This window comes from Heterocephalus glaber, unplaced genomic scaffold, assembly GCF_053883595.1.
Source record: "Heterocephalus glaber isolate CG9 unplaced genomic scaffold, H.glaber_assembly_v1.0 deba00000901, whole genome shotgun sequence".
In the NCBI taxonomy this organism is placed as follows: Eukaryota; Metazoa; Chordata; class Mammalia; order Rodentia; family Bathyergidae; genus Heterocephalus; species Heterocephalus glaber.
In genome coordinates, this window is record NW_028258171.1 from 11,906,319 (window position 1) to 11,926,067 (window position 19,749).

A 19,749-nucleotide genomic window follows, 5' to 3' on the forward strand; every position below is an offset into this window, starting at 1 on the left:
ATTTTTATTAAAACACAAGTGGACACTGTTAATCCAGCCATTTCTATGAGGCTTTCAAGTTGCCCCTTCCTAGCTGTGAAAGGCCTCAGATGAGCTAGAGACTTGGCTCTGGCCTGTACCAACATGGGTAAAACCGGCAAACTTCCCAGAAGGTGGGCTGAAAACATTACTTACCCAAGGTTTTCCTAATCAGATAAAGCTGGTCCACATCTGATTTTCCTGGCCACAGAGGCACTCCTGACAGCAGCTCGGCAAAGACACAGCCAACTGCCCAGACATCTACTGGGGAGCCATATTGTGTGTCCCCCACCAGCAGTTCCGGGGAGCGGTACCACCTGGTAGCCACATAGTCTGTGTAGTAGTCGCTCGGTCCAGCTGGCCGGTGATGCAACATGGAAAACAGAAAGAGCAGTGAAAGCCTGGGATCCAAACTGGAAATGAAAGGCCTAAGAAGACAAGCTCTGTCCAAACTTGCGGCTTCTCAAAATAACTATGCTCTATCCTGGCTGCATGTCAGAATCACTTGGAATTTAGCATTTTTTAAATTGCTGCTGCTTGGACCACACCCCAGTCCAATTAAACCAGAATCTTTGGAAGGGCTTAGGGGTATCCCTAGAGTTTTTGAAAGTTCCCCAGATAATTCTAATTTGCAGCCAAGATTGAAAACTACTTTCTAAAGTAGCACTTCTGAAAAGTATAATTTTAGCAGAAATTGGAAGAAACCAGGAGAGTAACATACTTTTTAATAATCACTTTACTGTGGTATAATTTACATACAGCATTAATTTCTAAACCACTGTATATGTCTACACTTTTAAAAATTATAATTATATTACAAAATTCTGTAATTATAGAATTATAATGTATAGCACGATTATACCCTAAATTACAAGAACCAATTTTCTATAGCATCTAGAACCTTTATTAGATCAAGAACATTTCCATCTTCTACACTTAACTAAAGAAAATTTCAATACTCACTCAAAAGCCGAGCAAATCCAAAGTCACAAAGTTTAATCACTGACTGTTTTGTGATCAGGATATTTTCTGGCTTCACATCTCTATGTATGCACTAGTTGCAAAATTCAAAACAAAAACAGGTTACAAAGGAGCAACTATGATATAAGGCATAAATAAAACACATAAATATTTAGCAAATATTGGATAAATCATTTGAATCTCTGATTGGCTAGTTGGGTAAGAGCAAAACAGCAGCCTAAAATAAATCTAGTACGATACCTATAGCCAGAATCATCCCAAGTCCCAAAGGGACCAAAAGGATCAAGAAGGGTGAAAGTAAAACTGAAACTAGGATAGCTAGACTTGGCAAATATAAATATAGGACACTCAATTACATTTGAATTTTAGGTAAACAATTTTTTTTCAGTGCTGAGAATTGAACCCAGGGCCTTGTGCATGCTAGGCAAGTGGTCTGCCACTGAGCTGTATCTCTATGCCCAAGTAATGCTGAAAGTATAGTAAGTATGTCCCATGCAGTATTAGGAACATATCTACCTTTACAAAGTTTTCCTTGTTTATCTGAACTTTGAATTTAACTGGCAGTCCTGTATTATCGTGACAACTCTAGGTGAAAGGGAAAGAGTTAAAAGACTTTGAGCCAGGCCTGCATTGTGGCTGCAGGAGCTGCTGGTTGGTGCATAAGCAGAATTCACAACTGCACTGCTGAACTGAGAAGAGATCAGAGCTGGCCTGGTAAACAGGACAAGCCCTGGGCCTGCTGAGATAAGCTGGGGACAAGAAGGGCGGGAACTAGGAGCTTGCCAAGCCATCTCCCTTCCAGCTCTGACATCTGTCCTGACAAGATAAACAAGAGCAGGCGGCAGCCCTGTCCTCCTCCGGGGAGAGTCGCTAGATGTCAGCTCTGTCCCACAACACATCCAGCGGGGTTTCTCAGAGCCACATCCATCCCTCAGCTCTGGCTCCTACTCCATAATTTAGACTCAAATCACCTAGCTTCCAGGCTGCAGCCTACATTCCTCAGCCGGGTGATGTTAGCAGAATGCTTGAGGATTTTCACATGACTTTCTTATTAAAGGACAATTTCCTTTGCAAAAAAACCCCCAAATCAACAGCCTAGGAATAATTACACTTTAAACCCCAGTTGGGTCACAGCATTGCTCAGGGTTGCTAATATTTTCCCTTCTCCCAAGCGGTTTCCTCTCCCAAGGGGAAGCTTTCTAGGACCAGAGACTTGCTTGGCCTGCACCCAGGAACCCTAGCATTATTCCTGGTTTTCTAGAAATGAGAGAGAGGACGAAGGTTCTTCTTGGGCCTGGCCAGTTCTCATTCCAAAGGACCTTCAGGGTGAGACATCAGCATCAGGCTTTCCCACAGCGTTTTATGATTTTGGAAAATGAGGGGGGGGGTGTAAATTGTTTCATTACAATCTATCTGGTTCTCAGCAATTACTGGCTCTTAAGACCTCTACTCTTTCACCACTGGCTTCAAAAATTGTTCTAAATGGGCACATCCACGAATATCCTGATGACACATGGTCAGAAGTGCTGGTAAGCAAGAATGTGCTCCCACTCTCCTCTGGGAATTCCTCGCAAGTTTCCGCACCCTCCCCAACCCGCACTTGGAGCCAAGAGAGCATCTGGCGCTCTCCCAGGAACCGCCATGTCTCACATTTGTCTTCAGTGCTCAGATCTTCCCCACCAGGGCCTTCATGTGTCTCTCGCTCCCGTACTAAACTCGCTCTCAGGACAGTGCCGACCATCACTGTCAGGGACTGGAGATACAAAGTGGCCACTCTGTAAGGCTGTATGATGGTGCACTCTTGGGTGGGGGGAATTGAACCCAGGGCCTCATACATGTAAGGCAAGGGCTCTACAATGAGCTACACCCCCAGCCCTGTCAAAGATTATAGCGTTTAGCTAACAGAGGGTCAGTAAGAAGAGGTTCTGGCTACTTCCATATTTTCTCCTTCTGGGAACACAGCTTCAGAAAAAAATCATTTGAAGTAGAGTACAAGGCAGGGGATTCATTCAGCCCCATCAGCTCACCTGAGGCTGCCAGTTGGTGGAGTGACAGATCAGACAGCAATCATGGCCAAATGAAGCTCCAACATTGGAATCTGGGTCTGTTTGGTTTGGTTTTGGTGCTGGGGACTTAGAAACTGTTTTGTTTTGTTTTCTGCAGTGCTGGGGCTCAAACCTGGGACCTTATACGTGGCTCTGCTACTGACCTTTGCCACAGTTTTTGAATCTGCTATCCATGAGGAAGGAGTAGGTTGCCCAGCATGTGTGAAGCCCAGCACCTGGTCAAGGGTCCCCTGTACCTCCCACCTGCCCACCCTTGGCCAGGAACCCCAGAGGCATCCACTGGGTGGCTTCTGGCAGGCTCCGAACTCCTATCTCACCAGAGCACCATTCTTGCTTTGGGCTTGGGACTCCACCCACTGCAGCTGGCACACTGTAACGAGACAGGTGCGACGCATCTGGGGCTCCCCTCCCAACTTCAGGGACTGTGGGAAGTTCCAGTCTGATACAGACTCCAAATGAATGGGATTCTTCTTACTTTACACTTAAGAAGTTTCAAAATACATGACAACTTTCTTAAAATGTTTTTTTCAATGCATGCTTTATAAAATTTCACTAGGTTGGCATTTTGAGCCTCTTATCCCAGCAAGGTTTATTGAGAGTTCCAGTGGAAGGTGATACCTGCAGAAGCCTGGTATAAACGTTATACAAGGCTCCACCTGAGCTCAAGGGTAGCCTCCTGATTTTTCAGGGGAAATCATGAGACTTACACTGTGTTTATGGCAAAAATTTACAGCTTGCAGCGTCTGCCAAGTTATACTCTTCACGAGATGTTCTGGTGCCCTAATAAAAATGAAAAGCACAAACACATTCTTTATTGTAGCCATGGAATTCAGCTCAAGAAAAGTAAACCAAAGTAGGGCATGAAAAGTCCTAAGTGACACAGAGTCATCTCACTTGTCCAGCAGTCATTCCTGGAGTCCTGGTGTAAGGAACAAGTGACCAGCACACCGCTGAATTTTAAGGGCAGCAGCTTTGCAAAAATGCAAACATCTATTTCTACAGGAGGGGACCATGAAAACCTACAGGGATTTCAACAGAGATCTGTGACCATCTATCCCAGACATCTGACCCCACTGGCAATCTGCCTGGAAACTTCAGCTCTGTTTCTATGAGGAACTTTTTGTTGGTGTCAACTCAGTTAATATACAGCACAAAAATACGGTTTCACATCATGTACTGCAAATATGTACAAAGGAAAAAAAGGAAGAGGATCAAGAGATGGGTGGAAGGGGGAGGCAGGGAGAGAAAGGGGATGAAGATGTGTTAAGTACATGTGTCAGCTTCCCACAAGGAATGTAAACATTATGTACATTCATGTAAACATTAGTGTATCATTACAAACATGTACTAATAAAAAATATTGCATGGCTTCTCTTATATGAGAAACCTAAAGTACAAAGAATTTAAAGAGCAGAATAAAAGAGACAATGGGAAAGAAGGAGATAGATAGATCTTTGGCAAATGGGAAGGGGACCTAGCGATGGAAGGGGAGAAGGGAAGGGGAAATAAAAAGAATGAAGAGGTATGATGTACGTGTACCAGCTTCCCACAGTGAATGAGATTATTATGTATTGCAAACATGCACTGAAACAAAAGATGCTATTTAGTTTTCAAGTTGCTTCAAACTCATGGCTTTGAAGCAAGACTCACCTTCCACGGTGGGCACATGGTCTCCCCAGATTCCTGGGTCATTTTTTGTTTTGTTTTGTTCTGCGTTTTTGGAAAATGAAGATTTTACTGATAATAAAGATCACACACAGTGTAACAAAAGGGTGGCCAGCTGCACTCTGCTCACAGCTTTCTGCCCTTCCCTCTGTCACAGCATCTGCCCCAGCCCTTCTTCCCTGACCAAGCTGACTGAACCGGGGCAAAGAGAAACCCCAGCAGGTGCTTTGGGTGAGTTTGAAAAAGACTCAGAGCGTTTTTGACAACAGAAGGGAAATAGCCAACAAAGATGCACTGATTTTCACAGACCCCACCCACCAGCTGGATTTATTATTTTAATGAATCAAATGCTAAGCGATGTATTGTGGTCCTCAGCCAAAACTAACAAGCAAGAGGAAGAGGAGACTGGAATTGTTGTATTAAAGATGACCACAAAAAGTCACTTCTGTGCCCCCCAGGAGAGGCCACAAGGCCACTGTTGACACAGACCAGACGTTCAGGAAATCCTTTTGAGAAGATCAGAGAACGTGTGAACAGAGTGGGCAGCAGGCAGGAAATGGAGAGGCCACTTCCTGGAAGAACAGCAGGGTCAGGACTATGTCCTCCCTTGAATTTGGAATCTCCAGATTCTCTTGTTCTAGTGACACAGGCACACATGCTAGAAAAACTCATTCGTCAAGACTGAAGGCCTAAGAAATTACAACAACGAAAGGTATATCTTGGGTTCCCTCAACTCCACATTTTGTCCAGAAGAAATAGAATATACCTTGATTATTCAATGAATTAAGTATTTAACATAGTGTTATCAGTGCTGGACAACTTTGATCTCTAAAAATATTTCTCAAAATAAATATTTAAAAGTCAATTATAACGGCATATGATCAATGCTTCGATAAAGCTGAGCACATTATTACATGATGCTCAAATGTAGAAACTCCACACAGCCCACACAGGGCTCCCTTGGGCTGGCCACTCGCTTGACTCCTTTATTACCCAGTTTCTTCTCTAGAATGCCAGAGCCTCACAGCCTTTTAACTCCCACACTCCAAGATGATAATAAGAGTCTGGCTTTCACCATGGGAGAAGAGATTTATGCATACAGAAAGGAAGAGAGATAGAATATGTTCTGTGGTGTTGGGGTGGAATTGGTGGTGGTGAGGAGACAGGAGAGAGGAGAGGAAAGGAGAGAGACAGAGACAGAGACAGAGAGAGACAGACAACAGACAAGTGCTGTGCCAGGAGGGTGCTGTCTTATATAGCTTGATGCAGAAAGCTTTTCTGGTTAACCAGACTTCTAAAGTAGTAGCTAAGGTAGTAAGTAGTGGCCAGATTTGGGTCATATTTTAAAACTAGAGCCTTCCTGGTTTTCTGAGGGATTGGATGTGAGAAAGAGGGGAATCAGAGCTTATTGAACATCCAAAGGAAGCAGGGAGTTCTGAATTCAGAAGGAAAGCCAGGCTGGGAATATAAACCTGAGCAGCACAAGCATATTGATGGCACTGAGGGCCTAGGACTTAATGAAGCTGTGTGTGTGGTGAACACAGATAACGAGGAGCAGCTCAGAGCTAAGCTCTGAGGCTCCTTGACACTCAAAGGTCAGAATCAGGAGCTGGGATCCAGCAGGGAGATGACACTCAAGGGAGTACAGGGATGACTGAAAAATACGGTGAAAGTTTGAGTTTAAAAACTTATTACAGTAAGACACACTGTCAAGAAGGATGGGATAAGTGTGTTCAAAACCAATGGGAGTATTTTGAGTATTCTGAGGGAGATTAAAGGCAATGTGTCTTTTTTTTTCTTTTTTTTGGTACCGGGGATTGAACTCTGTTCTTTGCGCTTGCACAGCAGGAGGCAAAACCACTGAGCTAAACCCCTGGCCCAGCAATGTGTCTTTTACTGTAATACATGTTAGAAATGTAAACATTGAAGTAGGAAGATAGATTTTTGTTAAATGGGGAGGGGATCCAGAGATGGAAGGAGATAAAAAAGGAACTAAGATGTGTTACGCACATGTGCCAACTCTACTCAAGGAATGTAAACGTTATTGCCTGCAAACATGGCTAATAAAAAAGAATAAACCTTTGCGGTATCATCTGATTACACCAAGTTGATCAACTGTTTATGGTAACGTCTGCCAGTGCAAACGTCATGGTGTGTCCTCATCCACTGTATTCACTGGATCTGGCACTGTGCAACTTCTGGCTCTGCCCCAAAGCCAAAATGACCATGAAAGGCAAACATTTTGATTTAGTTCAAGTCACCAAGGCAGCTACAACCAGCACAACGAAAGACATGCATGAAAGAGGACTTGAAGAACTGCTCCAGAAAGTGACAAGAACAATGGCATAAGTGTGTTCGAAGCAAGGGAGAGTATTATAGAGGTTAATGACAGTGTATCTTTTACTATAATGAATTTTAAGTTGTAAACATTCACTGTGTTTTCTAATCACACTTCATACACTCACAGAAACCAACTGAAGAAAGTGCTTCAAGGGGCTTTTGAATTAAGGTGATGGATGAACAGCCCATTTTACTGTATTCTGTCCCTCAAACCTAAGTAGAATACATTGAAAAGAATTTTCTAAAGCCAGAAGCCCAAAAGTCGTAGAGAACAGCAACACATTTTACCATCTAGAAAGCAGCTGAATGACGAGAAAGTTAGAGACCAAAGCAACAGAAAAGAGCAAATTACAGAAATTATGGAAAATGAAGACAACATTTTAAAAAATCACTAATATCTTCAGAGAGAGAAAGAAAGCCATTGCATCCATAAAGTAATAATAGGACACTATAAGTCAAAGAGTACAATAGCCATGGGGCTGGGGATTTTAGCTCAGTGGTTTTGTCACCTGCTGCACAAGCAAAAGGACCTGAGTTCGATCCCAGATACCAAAAAAAAAAAAAAAAAAAGAGTGTAATAGCCAAATAATATGTAGAAGAGCTAGAAAAAGAAAAGAAGGATGGGAAATTAATAACAAAACAATTAAAATTTTTTCGCAGACAGAAACAGCCCCACCCAGTACCAGAAGAATGGATGAAAATCAAAGCTCATGATTTTCATAATCGAAAAGAGTGACAACAAAGAGATTCTCAAAGCTTTTGTAAATAAAAAAAGAAATAGGACTCTACAAAGCAGAAAATAGAATGGCATCAGAAGACAGCAGGCATTAAAACTATGCCTTCAAAATTTTGAAAGAATCTTGTCAACCAAAACCAAATTAACCCATACTCAAACATTCTTTCTCAGGAAGATCCTGGAGAATGCACTCCACCAGAAAGGAGCAGCAACCTATCAAAAAAGATAACAGATGAAGAAACAGGAAAGCCAATAGGAGAGGGAAACAATGGGATCTCTAGGAAGATGGTTGCATTAGTTAGTTTTGTTGTCACTGAGACAAAATTGCTGACACCCACAATTTAAAGAAAGAGAGCATTATATTGGTTCACAGTTTCAATGTGTTCAGTACATGGTCAGCTGGCTCTAAGGCAGAAATAGCATGGTGGAAGGACACAGCGGAGGAAAGCTGCTCGTCTCTTGGTCACCAAGAAGCAGAGAGAGAGAGAGAGGAGAAGGAGGCACAAGGTAAAGAATACACCCTTCTGAGTCATCTCCCCAGTGATCCACCTCCAACAAGGCCTCATCTCCTAACAGCACATTCAGCTATGAACTCATCAGAGACGAATCCATTGGTGAGTATAGCACCCAATCACCTTCCAAACACATGAGACTCTTGGGGAGTATTTGAGATCTAAACCATAACAGTGATGAAAAGAGATGTCAGAAAACTGCATTCCAAGCCTGGAAAACCACCAGTCCAGATTGGAATGGTGTGACTCAAGAGCTAGGTATGTCAAAAGATGTCATCAGTATGCCCTCTGCCTTATACTATCTTAAGTAATGTGAAAATATCAAACAAACAGACTTAGCTTTGGAAAAGTCTGGGTGACTGACTAGACCTTCCAAGCTAAAGCCGATGTTCTTAAAGCTATAGCCTATGATGACAGGGCTAAGGAACTCACTTCACTCTTAAGTTTTGGTTCCATAGTGATGGTAACATGGTGGTTATGCTGGGTTCTGGGGCAGAGAGAGGAAGGACTGGAAGAGTGATGAAAAGAAAGAGGTCAATTCCTTCTCACTCTTTGCTGCCTTTAAGAGTCTCACTGGGATTCTAGTTCAAATTCAAGTTCTTCCTGCAGAATAATCACACATAAGCTCAAACTTAACTGAGGGAAGAAGGGATGAACCTGGATCTGGTTCTCTTCCACAATGGAAGCAAGTGAGTGAAGTCTAGACAATCCATATCCTCTTCCTTGGTCACAGTGCTCAGGAGCCAGCAACTCAGCTTGGGGCTCTTGGACTCCCAGCCATCTGAGCCTGGTCTGGTAGAATTTGTACTCCTGCAGCTGTCAGCTCCCAAGACCTAGAATGGGGTTCTCAGCAAGGTCTTGGGTATCAAGCAAGAACACCTCCTTTATTGCCCCAAGTCAAGATGGGACAGGGGCTCAGGAAACCACATCCTCCTTCCATGAGTCATCAGGGGTTTTCTTTCAGGTCTTCACTGCAGTTACCTTATTAAAAGCTACAAGTGAATCCGGTATAGGGGCTCACACCTCTGATCCCAGCTCTCAGGAGCTGAAGCAGGAGGCTTGCAAGTTTAGCAAATTAATGAGACCCTGACTCAAAATAAATAAGTAAATAAATAAAAGGGTTAGGATGTAGTCCTAGTTTCAGTTCCTAGTACAGTATAGCCAAGAAAGAAAGAAAAAAAAAGCTACAGTTATCCCTCTGCAGAGGTTCTCCTGTTAGAGAGAGTGGAATGGAATCCATCTCCTGCCAATGGGAAGATGTGGAAGACAGCACACTCCTGAGTCCTCCCCCAGTGTGAGCTCACTGCATGCTTTCTTCCAGCTCTGAGAATTTTGTTTTAAACACCACAACCACCCTGCACATAACTGCTTGGCTCTAAGGAGACAAGAGGGGGTGTCACTAGAAGTGCCTATAGTCTAGATTTCTGTGTGACTGTACCATCTTTTTAACCAATAGGGGCAGATGTATTTGGCTAAAGTAATTAAGTAAACCCAGAAAGAGGAAGACAGGAAACCAGAAAGTAATGAATCCAACCATGGAGAAACACAGAAGGAATGCCAAGCATGGCAGCCAAGAGAAATCCCAGAAAGACTGCTGGGCAGCAGGCCTTGAGGATAAGCCAGGCCCAAGGAAAGGGGACCTACAGGCAGGATGTCACCAAGAAAAAACAATGGAACAATGGTACTAATGGATTACCTGATGTGATTACCCTATGGAAAACAATCTCAAGAGGCTGTTAAAAAGGACAGGAAAAAATAGCCAAAGGATGAAAGACTGCTGAGCAAATTTTTAAAAATTAATTAACATTTATTTATCTTGTGGTACTGGGGATTGAACTCAGGGCCTTCACACAGAGCTATATCCCCATCCCTTTTGATTTTTTATTTTGAGACACAATCTTGCTATCTTGCTAAATTTCTCAGGCTGGGCTTGAACTTGCCATCCTCCTGCCTCCACCTCCCAGAGTGCTGGGGTTACAGGTGTGAGTTACCACACCCGGCTAATGCTAAGCAAATTTTAAAGCCAAATATTAATCAAGAAAATAGTACCAAAGGAAGCCATTGTATAGGTTAATGCTTGGGTACTCAGTAATATTGGCATAGGCCTTGTTATGGTTTAGACCTAGGATGTCTCCCAAAAGGCTCGTGTGTTCCAGGGTTGGACTTTGGGAAGGTGAACGGATCAAGGGTGCACTGTGTTCATCTGTGGAGGAGTTCAGGACTGAATGTGCTGTTAGAATGCAGGGGCTGGACAGAGGACTTGGGTCCCTGGGGGACTGGCATGGAAGGGTCTGTCTCCATTTGTGGCTCCTCTCTTTGCTCTCTGCTACCTGGCAGCCACACCGTGAGCAGCTTTACTCCACCAGACCCTTCTGCCATGCTTTCCTGCCTTGGAGCCAGCTCACTACGGACTGAATCCTCTAAAACCACAAGCCAAAACAATCCTCTCCTCTTTTAAATTGTGAGTGTTGGGTATTTCATCCCAGCGTCCCAAGCATAGTAAGGGTAATAGCAAATACTGAACTAATAAAAACTTGATATAATTATTTGGGAGATTAGGGTAGGGAAGCAAAGGGGGTATTGGTTTAAGAGAGCTAAATCTTCATTCTACTGTATAAATATTTTATAGTGGGGGCTGGGGATTTAGCTCAGAAAACACCTGCTGTGCAAGCACAAGGACCAGAGTTCAATCCCTGGTACCCCCCGCAAAAAAAATTTTTATAGTGGAATCATTTATCAGATTGAACACTGAAAACAACCTCAATATTTCACAATGGAGGAATAATTAGATATAATTTAGTGTAATATTTTATGGCCTTCAATAATAGACGTAAATAGTATATTTCAATATAAAAATGCAAATGAAAGAATATCAATGAAGAAATGAACTAATCACGGAACAGGGAGCATGGTACTCTGCTTTTTCCCTGATCGCCAGGCTTGCAGACAAACACATGGTGTCTCCAGCACTCCAAGACAGTATGCATTTCACAGCGGCAGGTGCGCAGTAAACAAATGAAGGAGCCTGATACATAAGACCACAGTGCCAGCTTATTCACTCATGTGCAAATCGTGGTACCAGCTTACTTGCTCTTTGTAGGCAATTTCATAAGGAAAGTCAAGTTATAATCTGTGTGGTGAGCAAAGAACTGGGATGAGGGAGAACAGACAATATGACTGGTTTTGTCTTAAACTAAAATACTGTAGCTATATCCATTCTTACACTAAAATACTGTAGCTGTATCCATTCTTACGCTAAAATACTGTAGCTGTATCCATTCCCACGTTAGGAGGCATTGTCATTAGATAAGACATCTCCAACCAGCCACATGTAACAAGCTGGCAATTGTTCTGTTTCTTTACAGTTGCTTTGTGTATCTCTGCTCTATGTGTTGTGTGATTTCTGTGATATTATCATGTATGTATGATTCCAGGATCATCACTACCTCCCCAAAGCAGATCATACAAAGTCTCATCTTCCTCCATCTTTCTGTCTTGGAGCTGGCATGAAGAAATTCACTGATCCTAAGACTCCCCTCGATCCAGAGGGGGTCCTGTCCCATACCCTAGAAGAAGGAATGCCACACAGAGAGGCTGCAAAGAATCTGAATAGACAGGTCTTGCTGGGTTCCCCAACCAGTCTATTAGCATTTATGCTTATGCAATGAAGTTTCCATAAAAACCCAAAAGGCCCAGGTTTGGAGAGCTTTCAAATAGCTGAACCCCAGAGTTCCTGAAGGGTGCCACCAGGACAGGGCATGGAATGCCATGCCTCTTTCCCCCACAATTTGCCCTATGCAGTTCTTCATTTGTATCTGTGCTGATTAATCCAACTGTCAACTTGACTGGATAAGACTCCTGGTTGGATCATGGGGGCGCTGTACTTGTGAGTGGATTCATCTACTGATTTTCATAGCTAAATGTACTGCTATGAGGTGGGGCTCCATTGGAAGCGGGTCATTGGGGTGGTGCCTTCGGAGGGCAAATCTCTCTCCTATGCTCTTCCCGTGGGCTCTGCTTCCCAGCCACCACAAAATGCTCAGTGCGGCAGCACCACACCCTTCCACCATGATGTTCAGCCTCACCTCAGACCCACAACAACAGAACCAGGCAACCAAAGACTGAAACTTCTGAAACTGTGAGCCTAAACAAAACTTTCCCCCTTTAAGTTGTGTATGTCAGGCTTCTTGTCTCAACAATGAGAGCTCTAACCAACACAGTTCTTTGTAATATACTTACAATAAATCAGCTGAGGTAAGTGTTTCCCTGAGTTCTGTGTATCACTGGAGTGAATTAAAGCCAAGGAAGTATTTATGGAAACCCTGATTTACAGCCAGTTCGTCAGAGGCACAGGTGAAACACCTTGGGATTTGTGATTGGCATCTGAAGTATGGGGTGAGGAGCCCTTAATCTGTGGGATCTGATGCTGTCTCTAGGTGGATAGTGTCAGAACCAAATTGGATTGGGGACATCCACTGCAGAACTGGGTGCTTGCTTGCTTTCTGGTGGGGAGAAATCTCACAGCTTTTGAGGTCACAGAGGTCTCCTGTGTCAATTGTGGTGAGAGAGTAGAGGAAAACAGGCACTTTGTTTCTCCTGGCAATGTGCAATTTCACAAAGCAACTCTCTAAAAGCACTCTTTGTCTCTCCTCCCCAAGGTTTTGGGGAAAGCTGTACTCTGACCCTTATGTTCTAGTAAACAACTGCTGCATGAAGGCGAAGAGATCAAATTGAAATAGGAGATGGAGAGATGATGAAGAAAGCGCGTGGATCTCTTCTCAGCATCCTCACCTACAGAAGGCATCCTTTCCACTGCTGTTCTCTATTTGGGACTCTGATTGTCAAGCAATCAACATTCACCAGGACTTCATTTCTACACAAGTCTACAAGAAAGATGGGGAATTGGGGGAGGGGTTGGCCAACCTCCTAATAAAATAATACGTTCTTAGGACTTTAACCTGAAGAAATATTTATAAAGTGGTCATCCACTGTAGCCTTGCTAGTGATGGGAAAAAATTGGAAACAATCTACTTATCAGTAGGAGTCTTAATAAAGGTGTCATGGTATAGCCACACGGTGGAATTCTATGCTGCCATTTTAAAAGCATCCAAGTAGATAAGCTCCAGAGTACACCAAAAATACGCAGGACAGTATATAGAGCACAATCTATTTAAATATGTATGCACAGAAGAAATAATTTCTCAAGCTGTTAATTTTATTTCTGTATGTTTTTGTGTTGCTTGAAAAACGTGTGATGACAGCATATTTAACACTAAATCTAAAAAAGAGAAAATAAAAGTTCTGGAATTCATTTGTCAGAGACTGATACTTGTGGACCCTTTACCAACCCAATGTGCTTTGAACAAGCTATGTTAGAATCAGAGAAGGACTGAAGGACTGGTAGTACTGGAATCCATGCAGAAAAGAACAGATATCGTGTCTGGCTGCACTTGTGTGGAAACATCAAAAGAGAACACCTAGGGCGGGGAGTTAGCTCAGTGGCTTCACCGCCCGCTGCGCAGGCTCAAGGACCCGAGTTCAATCCCTGGTACCAAAAAAAAAAAAAAAGAACACCTAAACTATAAGCACTTGTGAAACTTTGATGTAGAAGAGACCAGTGGTTTATAGCATAATAGGTACAAAGCATATGACATCCTACTGACGATAGGGAATGGTAACATAGTTGAAGAAAAATAATCATGAACACAACACTGGGAATTTTAAAAGATGTGTATTCATGTCACTGTAGCAGGATACATATCTTGTGGCATAAACATGCTAAGAGCAGGCATGATTGTTAATGGTGCCACTGTAATTCATTGTAAAGCTGTACCATAATTAACTAATCCTTATTATTGAACATTCTGGTTGTTTCCAGGTTCGTTTGGGTTTTTTTCATTTAAAAACAAATCTTGAACAATAAATATTTTTGAGCTGGGTACGGTGGCTTATGCTTGCAATCCCACCACTCTAGGAGGCTGAGGCAGTTTAAGTAAGTTTAAGCCCAGCCTGGACAATTTAGCAACTTAGCAATACAGTCTCAAAATTAAAAATTTAAAATAAAAAGGGGTGGAGAAGTAGTTCAGGGCAAAGGCCCTAGGTTTGATCCCCAGCACTGCAAAATAAGGAAACAAAGCAAAGACAACAAATACTTTCGTAACTAACTCTCTTTTGGACAGACTGTGTTTTCTCATGGAAAAAATCACTGCAAGTAGAATTTCTGGGTTTAAGATGATGCCTTTGAGGTTTTACCACATGTTGTCAAATCTCCCTTTGGACAGGAGGCTGCAGCAATGTAGTTACAATTTCCTCTAACAACACTGGGCTTCAGAGTTTTCACATCAAAGTGACTATATTTAAATGCCAATAAAAACATTGTTACAATTACCCTTCTCTAAAATCATTTTGTAAGTGTAAGTTTCTTGGTTTGCTGATTCGGTGAGGCCATGCCTCAGGCCTAGGTTGTATGGTGCCAAGTGGTAAAGCATTCCGTGGGACGGTGCTGGGGTTCCATGTGAGGATGGCCCAGCTCTCGCCCAGGAGGAGTCTAGAGCTAACTGAGCAAGAGGGCTGTGTGATATAAACAACCCCAAAAGATGTCCCAGGCAGTCCCGGCTGCTGACTCTCCTCTACAGGGGCCAGGCTTGGGTGCCTTCTGAGGGACAGCAAGAGTCTTCTCAGTTCACAGTAACATAGCACTGAAGTCCTAAACTCTCATTTTTACAGACGAGGACACCTGTAAGCAACTTTCCCAGGAACACATAAGATGAGCAAACCCACCTTATTGTGAACATACTTACGAAGTTTTACTATTTCATGATATGAAACCTCTAACTTGAAATTTAAAAGTTTTCCTATGAATTTCAAAGTTTTTACTTGACATTAATATTTACTTTGTAGTAATGACAAAAATTTCAAATTGAAGGCAAGGGACCTAACTGAGGGGCCAAGCACCTGCCTAGAATGTGGGAAACATTACGTTTGGTCCCCAGCACTGACCCTCAAAAATTGCATTTAAAATAGATCAGAGGATTTAAAAATACTCAGTGTAATGGAAAATGACCCCTACTTTTAAAACAAAGCAAAAATCATTAAGCTTTAAAATAAATATATATGGTCTGGTTAAGAATAAATCTTAGGCCCATTGGAAGTGACCCAGGCCCACTAGGCAGGAAACCCCAGTCAGGTGTCAGATGCAATAAAAAGGAATAAAAATACAGACAAGCATGGAAAGTGAGGACACAAAGAAAATACAAGAAATGAAGACTGATGTGGACTTATTATTGACGTGTCTGAAGTATCAAATGGACAATGCCTTATCAGAAAAAGAAGTTTTGGTCACTATTCAATTTGCCAACAAAACAGTGATGCAAGTGTTTATTTTAGGGAAATTGCTGGTTTGATGTTTATAAAAAAATCTCGCAAAGTCAAGTGGGCACAGCACGGTAAAAGAAGCAGCCTTATTTACATTAGGAGCTGTTGTAAAAGAACATGTTTACTGTCAGCAGAGTTTGGATACTTCAGAGCTATTTGAAGAATTAACTTTGTTCTTATCTCACGATGATTCAAACACAAATTTGAAAAGAATGTCTATGTTATTTTGGTTCTGGTTTCAAATAAACGAAGTGGACAAATACTTGTGAGAGAAACAGGTTGTGGTTGTATTACAGTTTTGTCAGTTTTTGTTCAGGACAGTTCTTCAAATTATGAGTTCAATTTGTCAGATAAAAATGTTTTCCAGAGGTATCAGTTGCAGTTTGCAGTATCTACTACTCTGTGTGTCTGTGTCAACAATTCTGATGAGAATCAAATGTTTTGCTGTTCAAATTTTCCACATGCTAATGATTAGCTAATAAATTGCATGAAACCTGAGATAATTCACCCTATTTGCTCATTTATTGGACATACTCTTATAAATAACACATATGTTCAGGAACACTTTATATCTGTAGGTGGACTGTATATATTGTCTCAAGTTCTTGTACAACTGGAATCTGATTCACTGGAGACTCCTTCCAGTGCCAAGCTTGCAGCAGTGGTAACAAAGACACTACTCCTACTTTTGGGTAGTGTTATCCAAGTACTGTACTGTAACAAAACTTCTGGCAATACTGCCTCGTGAAAGTCTGGATTCAGAAGAAAAATTTAGCATCATCCTTGCTCTTGGTCATTGCACAGAGGATTGTGAGGAAAATCAGTATGACCTTTTAAAAAACAATGGACTGGACTTCCGGGAAGATGGCGGAGTGGTGAGCAGCAGAGAAAGAGCTTCTCTGAGGTTTGGTGTCCTGACACTGAAATATAGCAGCATGAGGAGGAGCAGGAGGATCGAAGTGGGTCCCGGGACCCAGGAAGGATCTGAGTTGAGAATTGAAGTCTACAGGGAGAATGAAGAGAAAAACTTTAAGGAAGAGGAGAGAAGTACCAAGCAGCGGTCTCTCCCAGAGCCTGGACTGTCTTCGAGGGAAAGGCTGAAGCTAAAGACACACAGTGACTACTGACAACCCCAAGGGCCTCCACGGAGAAACACCAGTGGAACGGAGCAGTGGATGAACTGGACTGCAGTGGCTGGTGAGTTATCTGGGTTCAGACCTCACCCAGGAGAGGGTGATTGGCTGGTAGCCATCTTGGAGGGTGCAGCTGAGCTCAGAACGCAGAACAGCTGGAGGCAGACTCCATCTAGTGGCTCCTAGTGCCTTGGTGCAGGAGCTGAGTTCAAGTCAGCAGGAGGTCAGGGAGCAGAGTTCAAGCCAGCAGGAGACACACAGACTGTTGTAAGCTCAAGGAATCTGGTTCCAGCCTCATAGCCAGAAACTGGCCTGAACTTCAGAGGAACTAAAGCGGGCAGTTTGGCTGGGATTATCCACTGCCCCAACGTGAAGCTGCAGCTAGCTTGCTGGAATTAATCAATTTGGCTCTGGACTTTGTTTGCCCATGCTGCCTAACAGTGACAGCAGAGACACACCTTGAATTGAATATTTGGGATTTTTAAAAATCTTTTTTCTTTCTTTTTTTCCTTCTTTCTAGTTCTTGTTTTGTTTTGTTTTTTCTTGACTATTTGAACACAGTTTCTAGTTTTTTGTTACTGTTGTTGTTGTCCTGTTCTTGTTTTTGTTTTCCTTTTCTCTTTCCCACCTGTTTTCTTCACCAGTTTCCTAAAGTTTGTCCTCCAGCCTTGCTTCTGATCTCTTCCCCTTCTTCTATTTCTATTTTTTAGTCTCTAACCCCTTTTAAATCTTCTCCCCCAAGGGTAAAAATGCCATATTAAGGGCTACAATTTGTCATTTTCTAGGCTGTATTTGATGCTATTGGTATTGTTGATTGTACTACTTTAGCCAAGGTGACATAATTGTGCTAATCAGTTGTTCCTTCTGGTATACTAAAAACAATGGACTTCCACTCAAGATACAAGCCTTAAATGAATCTCAGAATGAGGAACTAAACAGAGCTGGCACTTTGGTGCTTTACAAGTGCAAAAAGATTACTGAGAAATTATCTCTAAGTCTAGAAGAGAATTCTTTGATGAAAATGAAACAGAACAATTAAAGGACATAAATGTGAAAGAAAAGAATCTTGAAGAGCACTGGAAGACAGCAAAGGAACTCCTGCACAGAATAGACCTGCTTGAATGAGAAGAAAATGAGGAAAAGTAAGAATATTTCATCCATGAAAATAAATATTCAGGATACACTGAAATATCTCCATGCAGATACTGTTGGCGGTAGAAGAAGATAAGGATAAAAGCCAACCTAGAGCACTCTAGAGCTAGAAGTCCCATGCAGTCATTTCTAAAGCTTATGCAAATGATAATCAAAGAGCCTGTTAAAGAATGCAAATCCAGTCAATGCATGCTATATGGACAGTGGACAAAATAAACTGTGCATAAAGCCACTTCAAGCTGTGATCAAAACCTACATGAAGAAATGACTTTGAACAAAAAGAATTTTGTTTCTCAAGCAAGTGACCATGCTTTTAAACATCCAGCTCACATTGTCAAGAATAGAAAGAAGCAGTTCCCAGAAAAAGATCCATTTATATTATGTTCGGACATAATAAAAGAAATTGTCAACTTTCAAGCAACTGACAACTGTTCCAAAATGTTGAATTATAGATGCTCGGGTTGCATAGCAGTAGGAAAACCCCTGAATAGCTGAAAATTTACCAAGCTCGTGCACTCTTGCCCACACCAATGTGATAATCACAAAGCCACTGTGGAAGCTGAAGGTAGATATAAAAATGAACCAAGGAGATCACTCATCTGGAACAACAGTAATTAATTCAGCAGCTTTATAATTATACCTATTCCTTGTGAACTATCAGTATTAAGTCTATTAAAAACTAATGGTTAAAATTTTTAAAAACAGATACAGGTACAAAGTCCCAATGATGAATGTGATCATAATGCATACCTAAAGTGTACCAACAAACCTAACTTTTAAAAAAAAGAATAAATCTTAGCTGGGCATGGTGGCATATGCTCGCACTCAGGAGGTTGAGGCAGGAGGACTGCCTCAAGTCTGCAGCCAGCCTGGACTACAAAACAAGATCCTGTGTGGAAAAAAAAAAAAAAAAAGAAAGAAAGAAAAAAAAAAAGAATAAATCTCATGGTGGTGCAGACCTGACCTCAGCTACTTGGGAGGCTGAGCCAAGAGGATTGCAAGTTCAAGACTAGTGTAAGCAGTATAGCAAGATCCTGTTTTTTTAAAAAGTGAAAAAAAAGGATAGGGATCTAGTCCAAGGGTAGTTTGCTTGCGTAGCATGCATAAGTCCTGTTACTGGGTTTGATCCTCAGTAACAGGAAAAAATAATCTTATTTTTCAAACTTGCTCTTTTTTTTTTTTTTGGTACTGGGGATCAAACTCGGGTCCTTGCGCTTGCACAGCAGGTGGAGAAATCACCGAGCTAAATCCCCGGCCCAAATTTGCTCATTTAATAGTGTTCCTCAAGTAAATCTTATATTTGACAAACCATGCATTTTTCTCCTTTCAAAACGAGGTCATTTGTAATTAATCACACACATATCTATTGTTCTTTCCCTTCTCTAATCCACTTCTATATAAAAGCATTTTCTATTTCCTGGAACACATAAAATATTTTAGTCAGCAGATTCTAAAAAAATCTGCTTTTAAAATTCTAAGCATCTATTATCCTGTCCTTTCCTTCTGCCCAAACTATGTGCCAAACACTAACTCCCAAGTGCTTTGGATTCCAGAATCCCTGTTCCCAAGCCACTCAACCTAACATGATCAATACCTCTTGTAACACCTGCCTCCTACCACACCATCACAAGTAACTACGATAATAAATTTCACCCAAGTGTCACTGCAAGCTGTCAAAAGAGCAGACACGAACATGTGAAATGCTTTCTCCTTTGAACACATAATCTCTCTGTCCCAATGGCTTTCTGAAGGGTGGTGCCAGTTTTCTTGGC

The 19,749-nt window shown here is 42.0% G+C and overlaps 1 protein-coding gene and 2 pseudogenes across 8 annotated transcripts in view; 2 read left to right on the plus strand and 1 right to left on the minus strand.

Moving 5' to 3' along the window:
* Cdkl1 (cyclin dependent kinase like 1) overlaps window positions 1-19,749 on the minus strand; it is a 52,007-nt gene that overhangs the window by 10,777 nt on the left and 21,481 nt on the right. For all 8 annotated transcript variants that reach the window (XM_021262523.2, XM_013074973.3, XM_087208078.1 and 5 more), the window contains 3 exons: window positions 3,773-3,845; window positions 982-1,072; window positions 175-375 (listed from right to left, as the gene is read on the minus strand). In XM_021262523.2, the coding sequence (XP_021118182.1) occupies window positions 175-375; window positions 982-1,072; window positions 3,773-3,845 (365 nt within the window). The remainder of the gene's footprint in view (window positions 1-174; window positions 376-981; window positions 1,073-3,772; window positions 3,846-19,749) is intronic.
* On the plus strand, window positions 15,545-17,077 carry LOC101699963 (telomere repeats-binding bouquet formation protein 1 pseudogene; annotated as a pseudogene).
* On the plus strand, window positions 16,868-18,595 carry LOC147828830 (telomere repeats-binding bouquet formation protein 1 pseudogene; annotated as a pseudogene).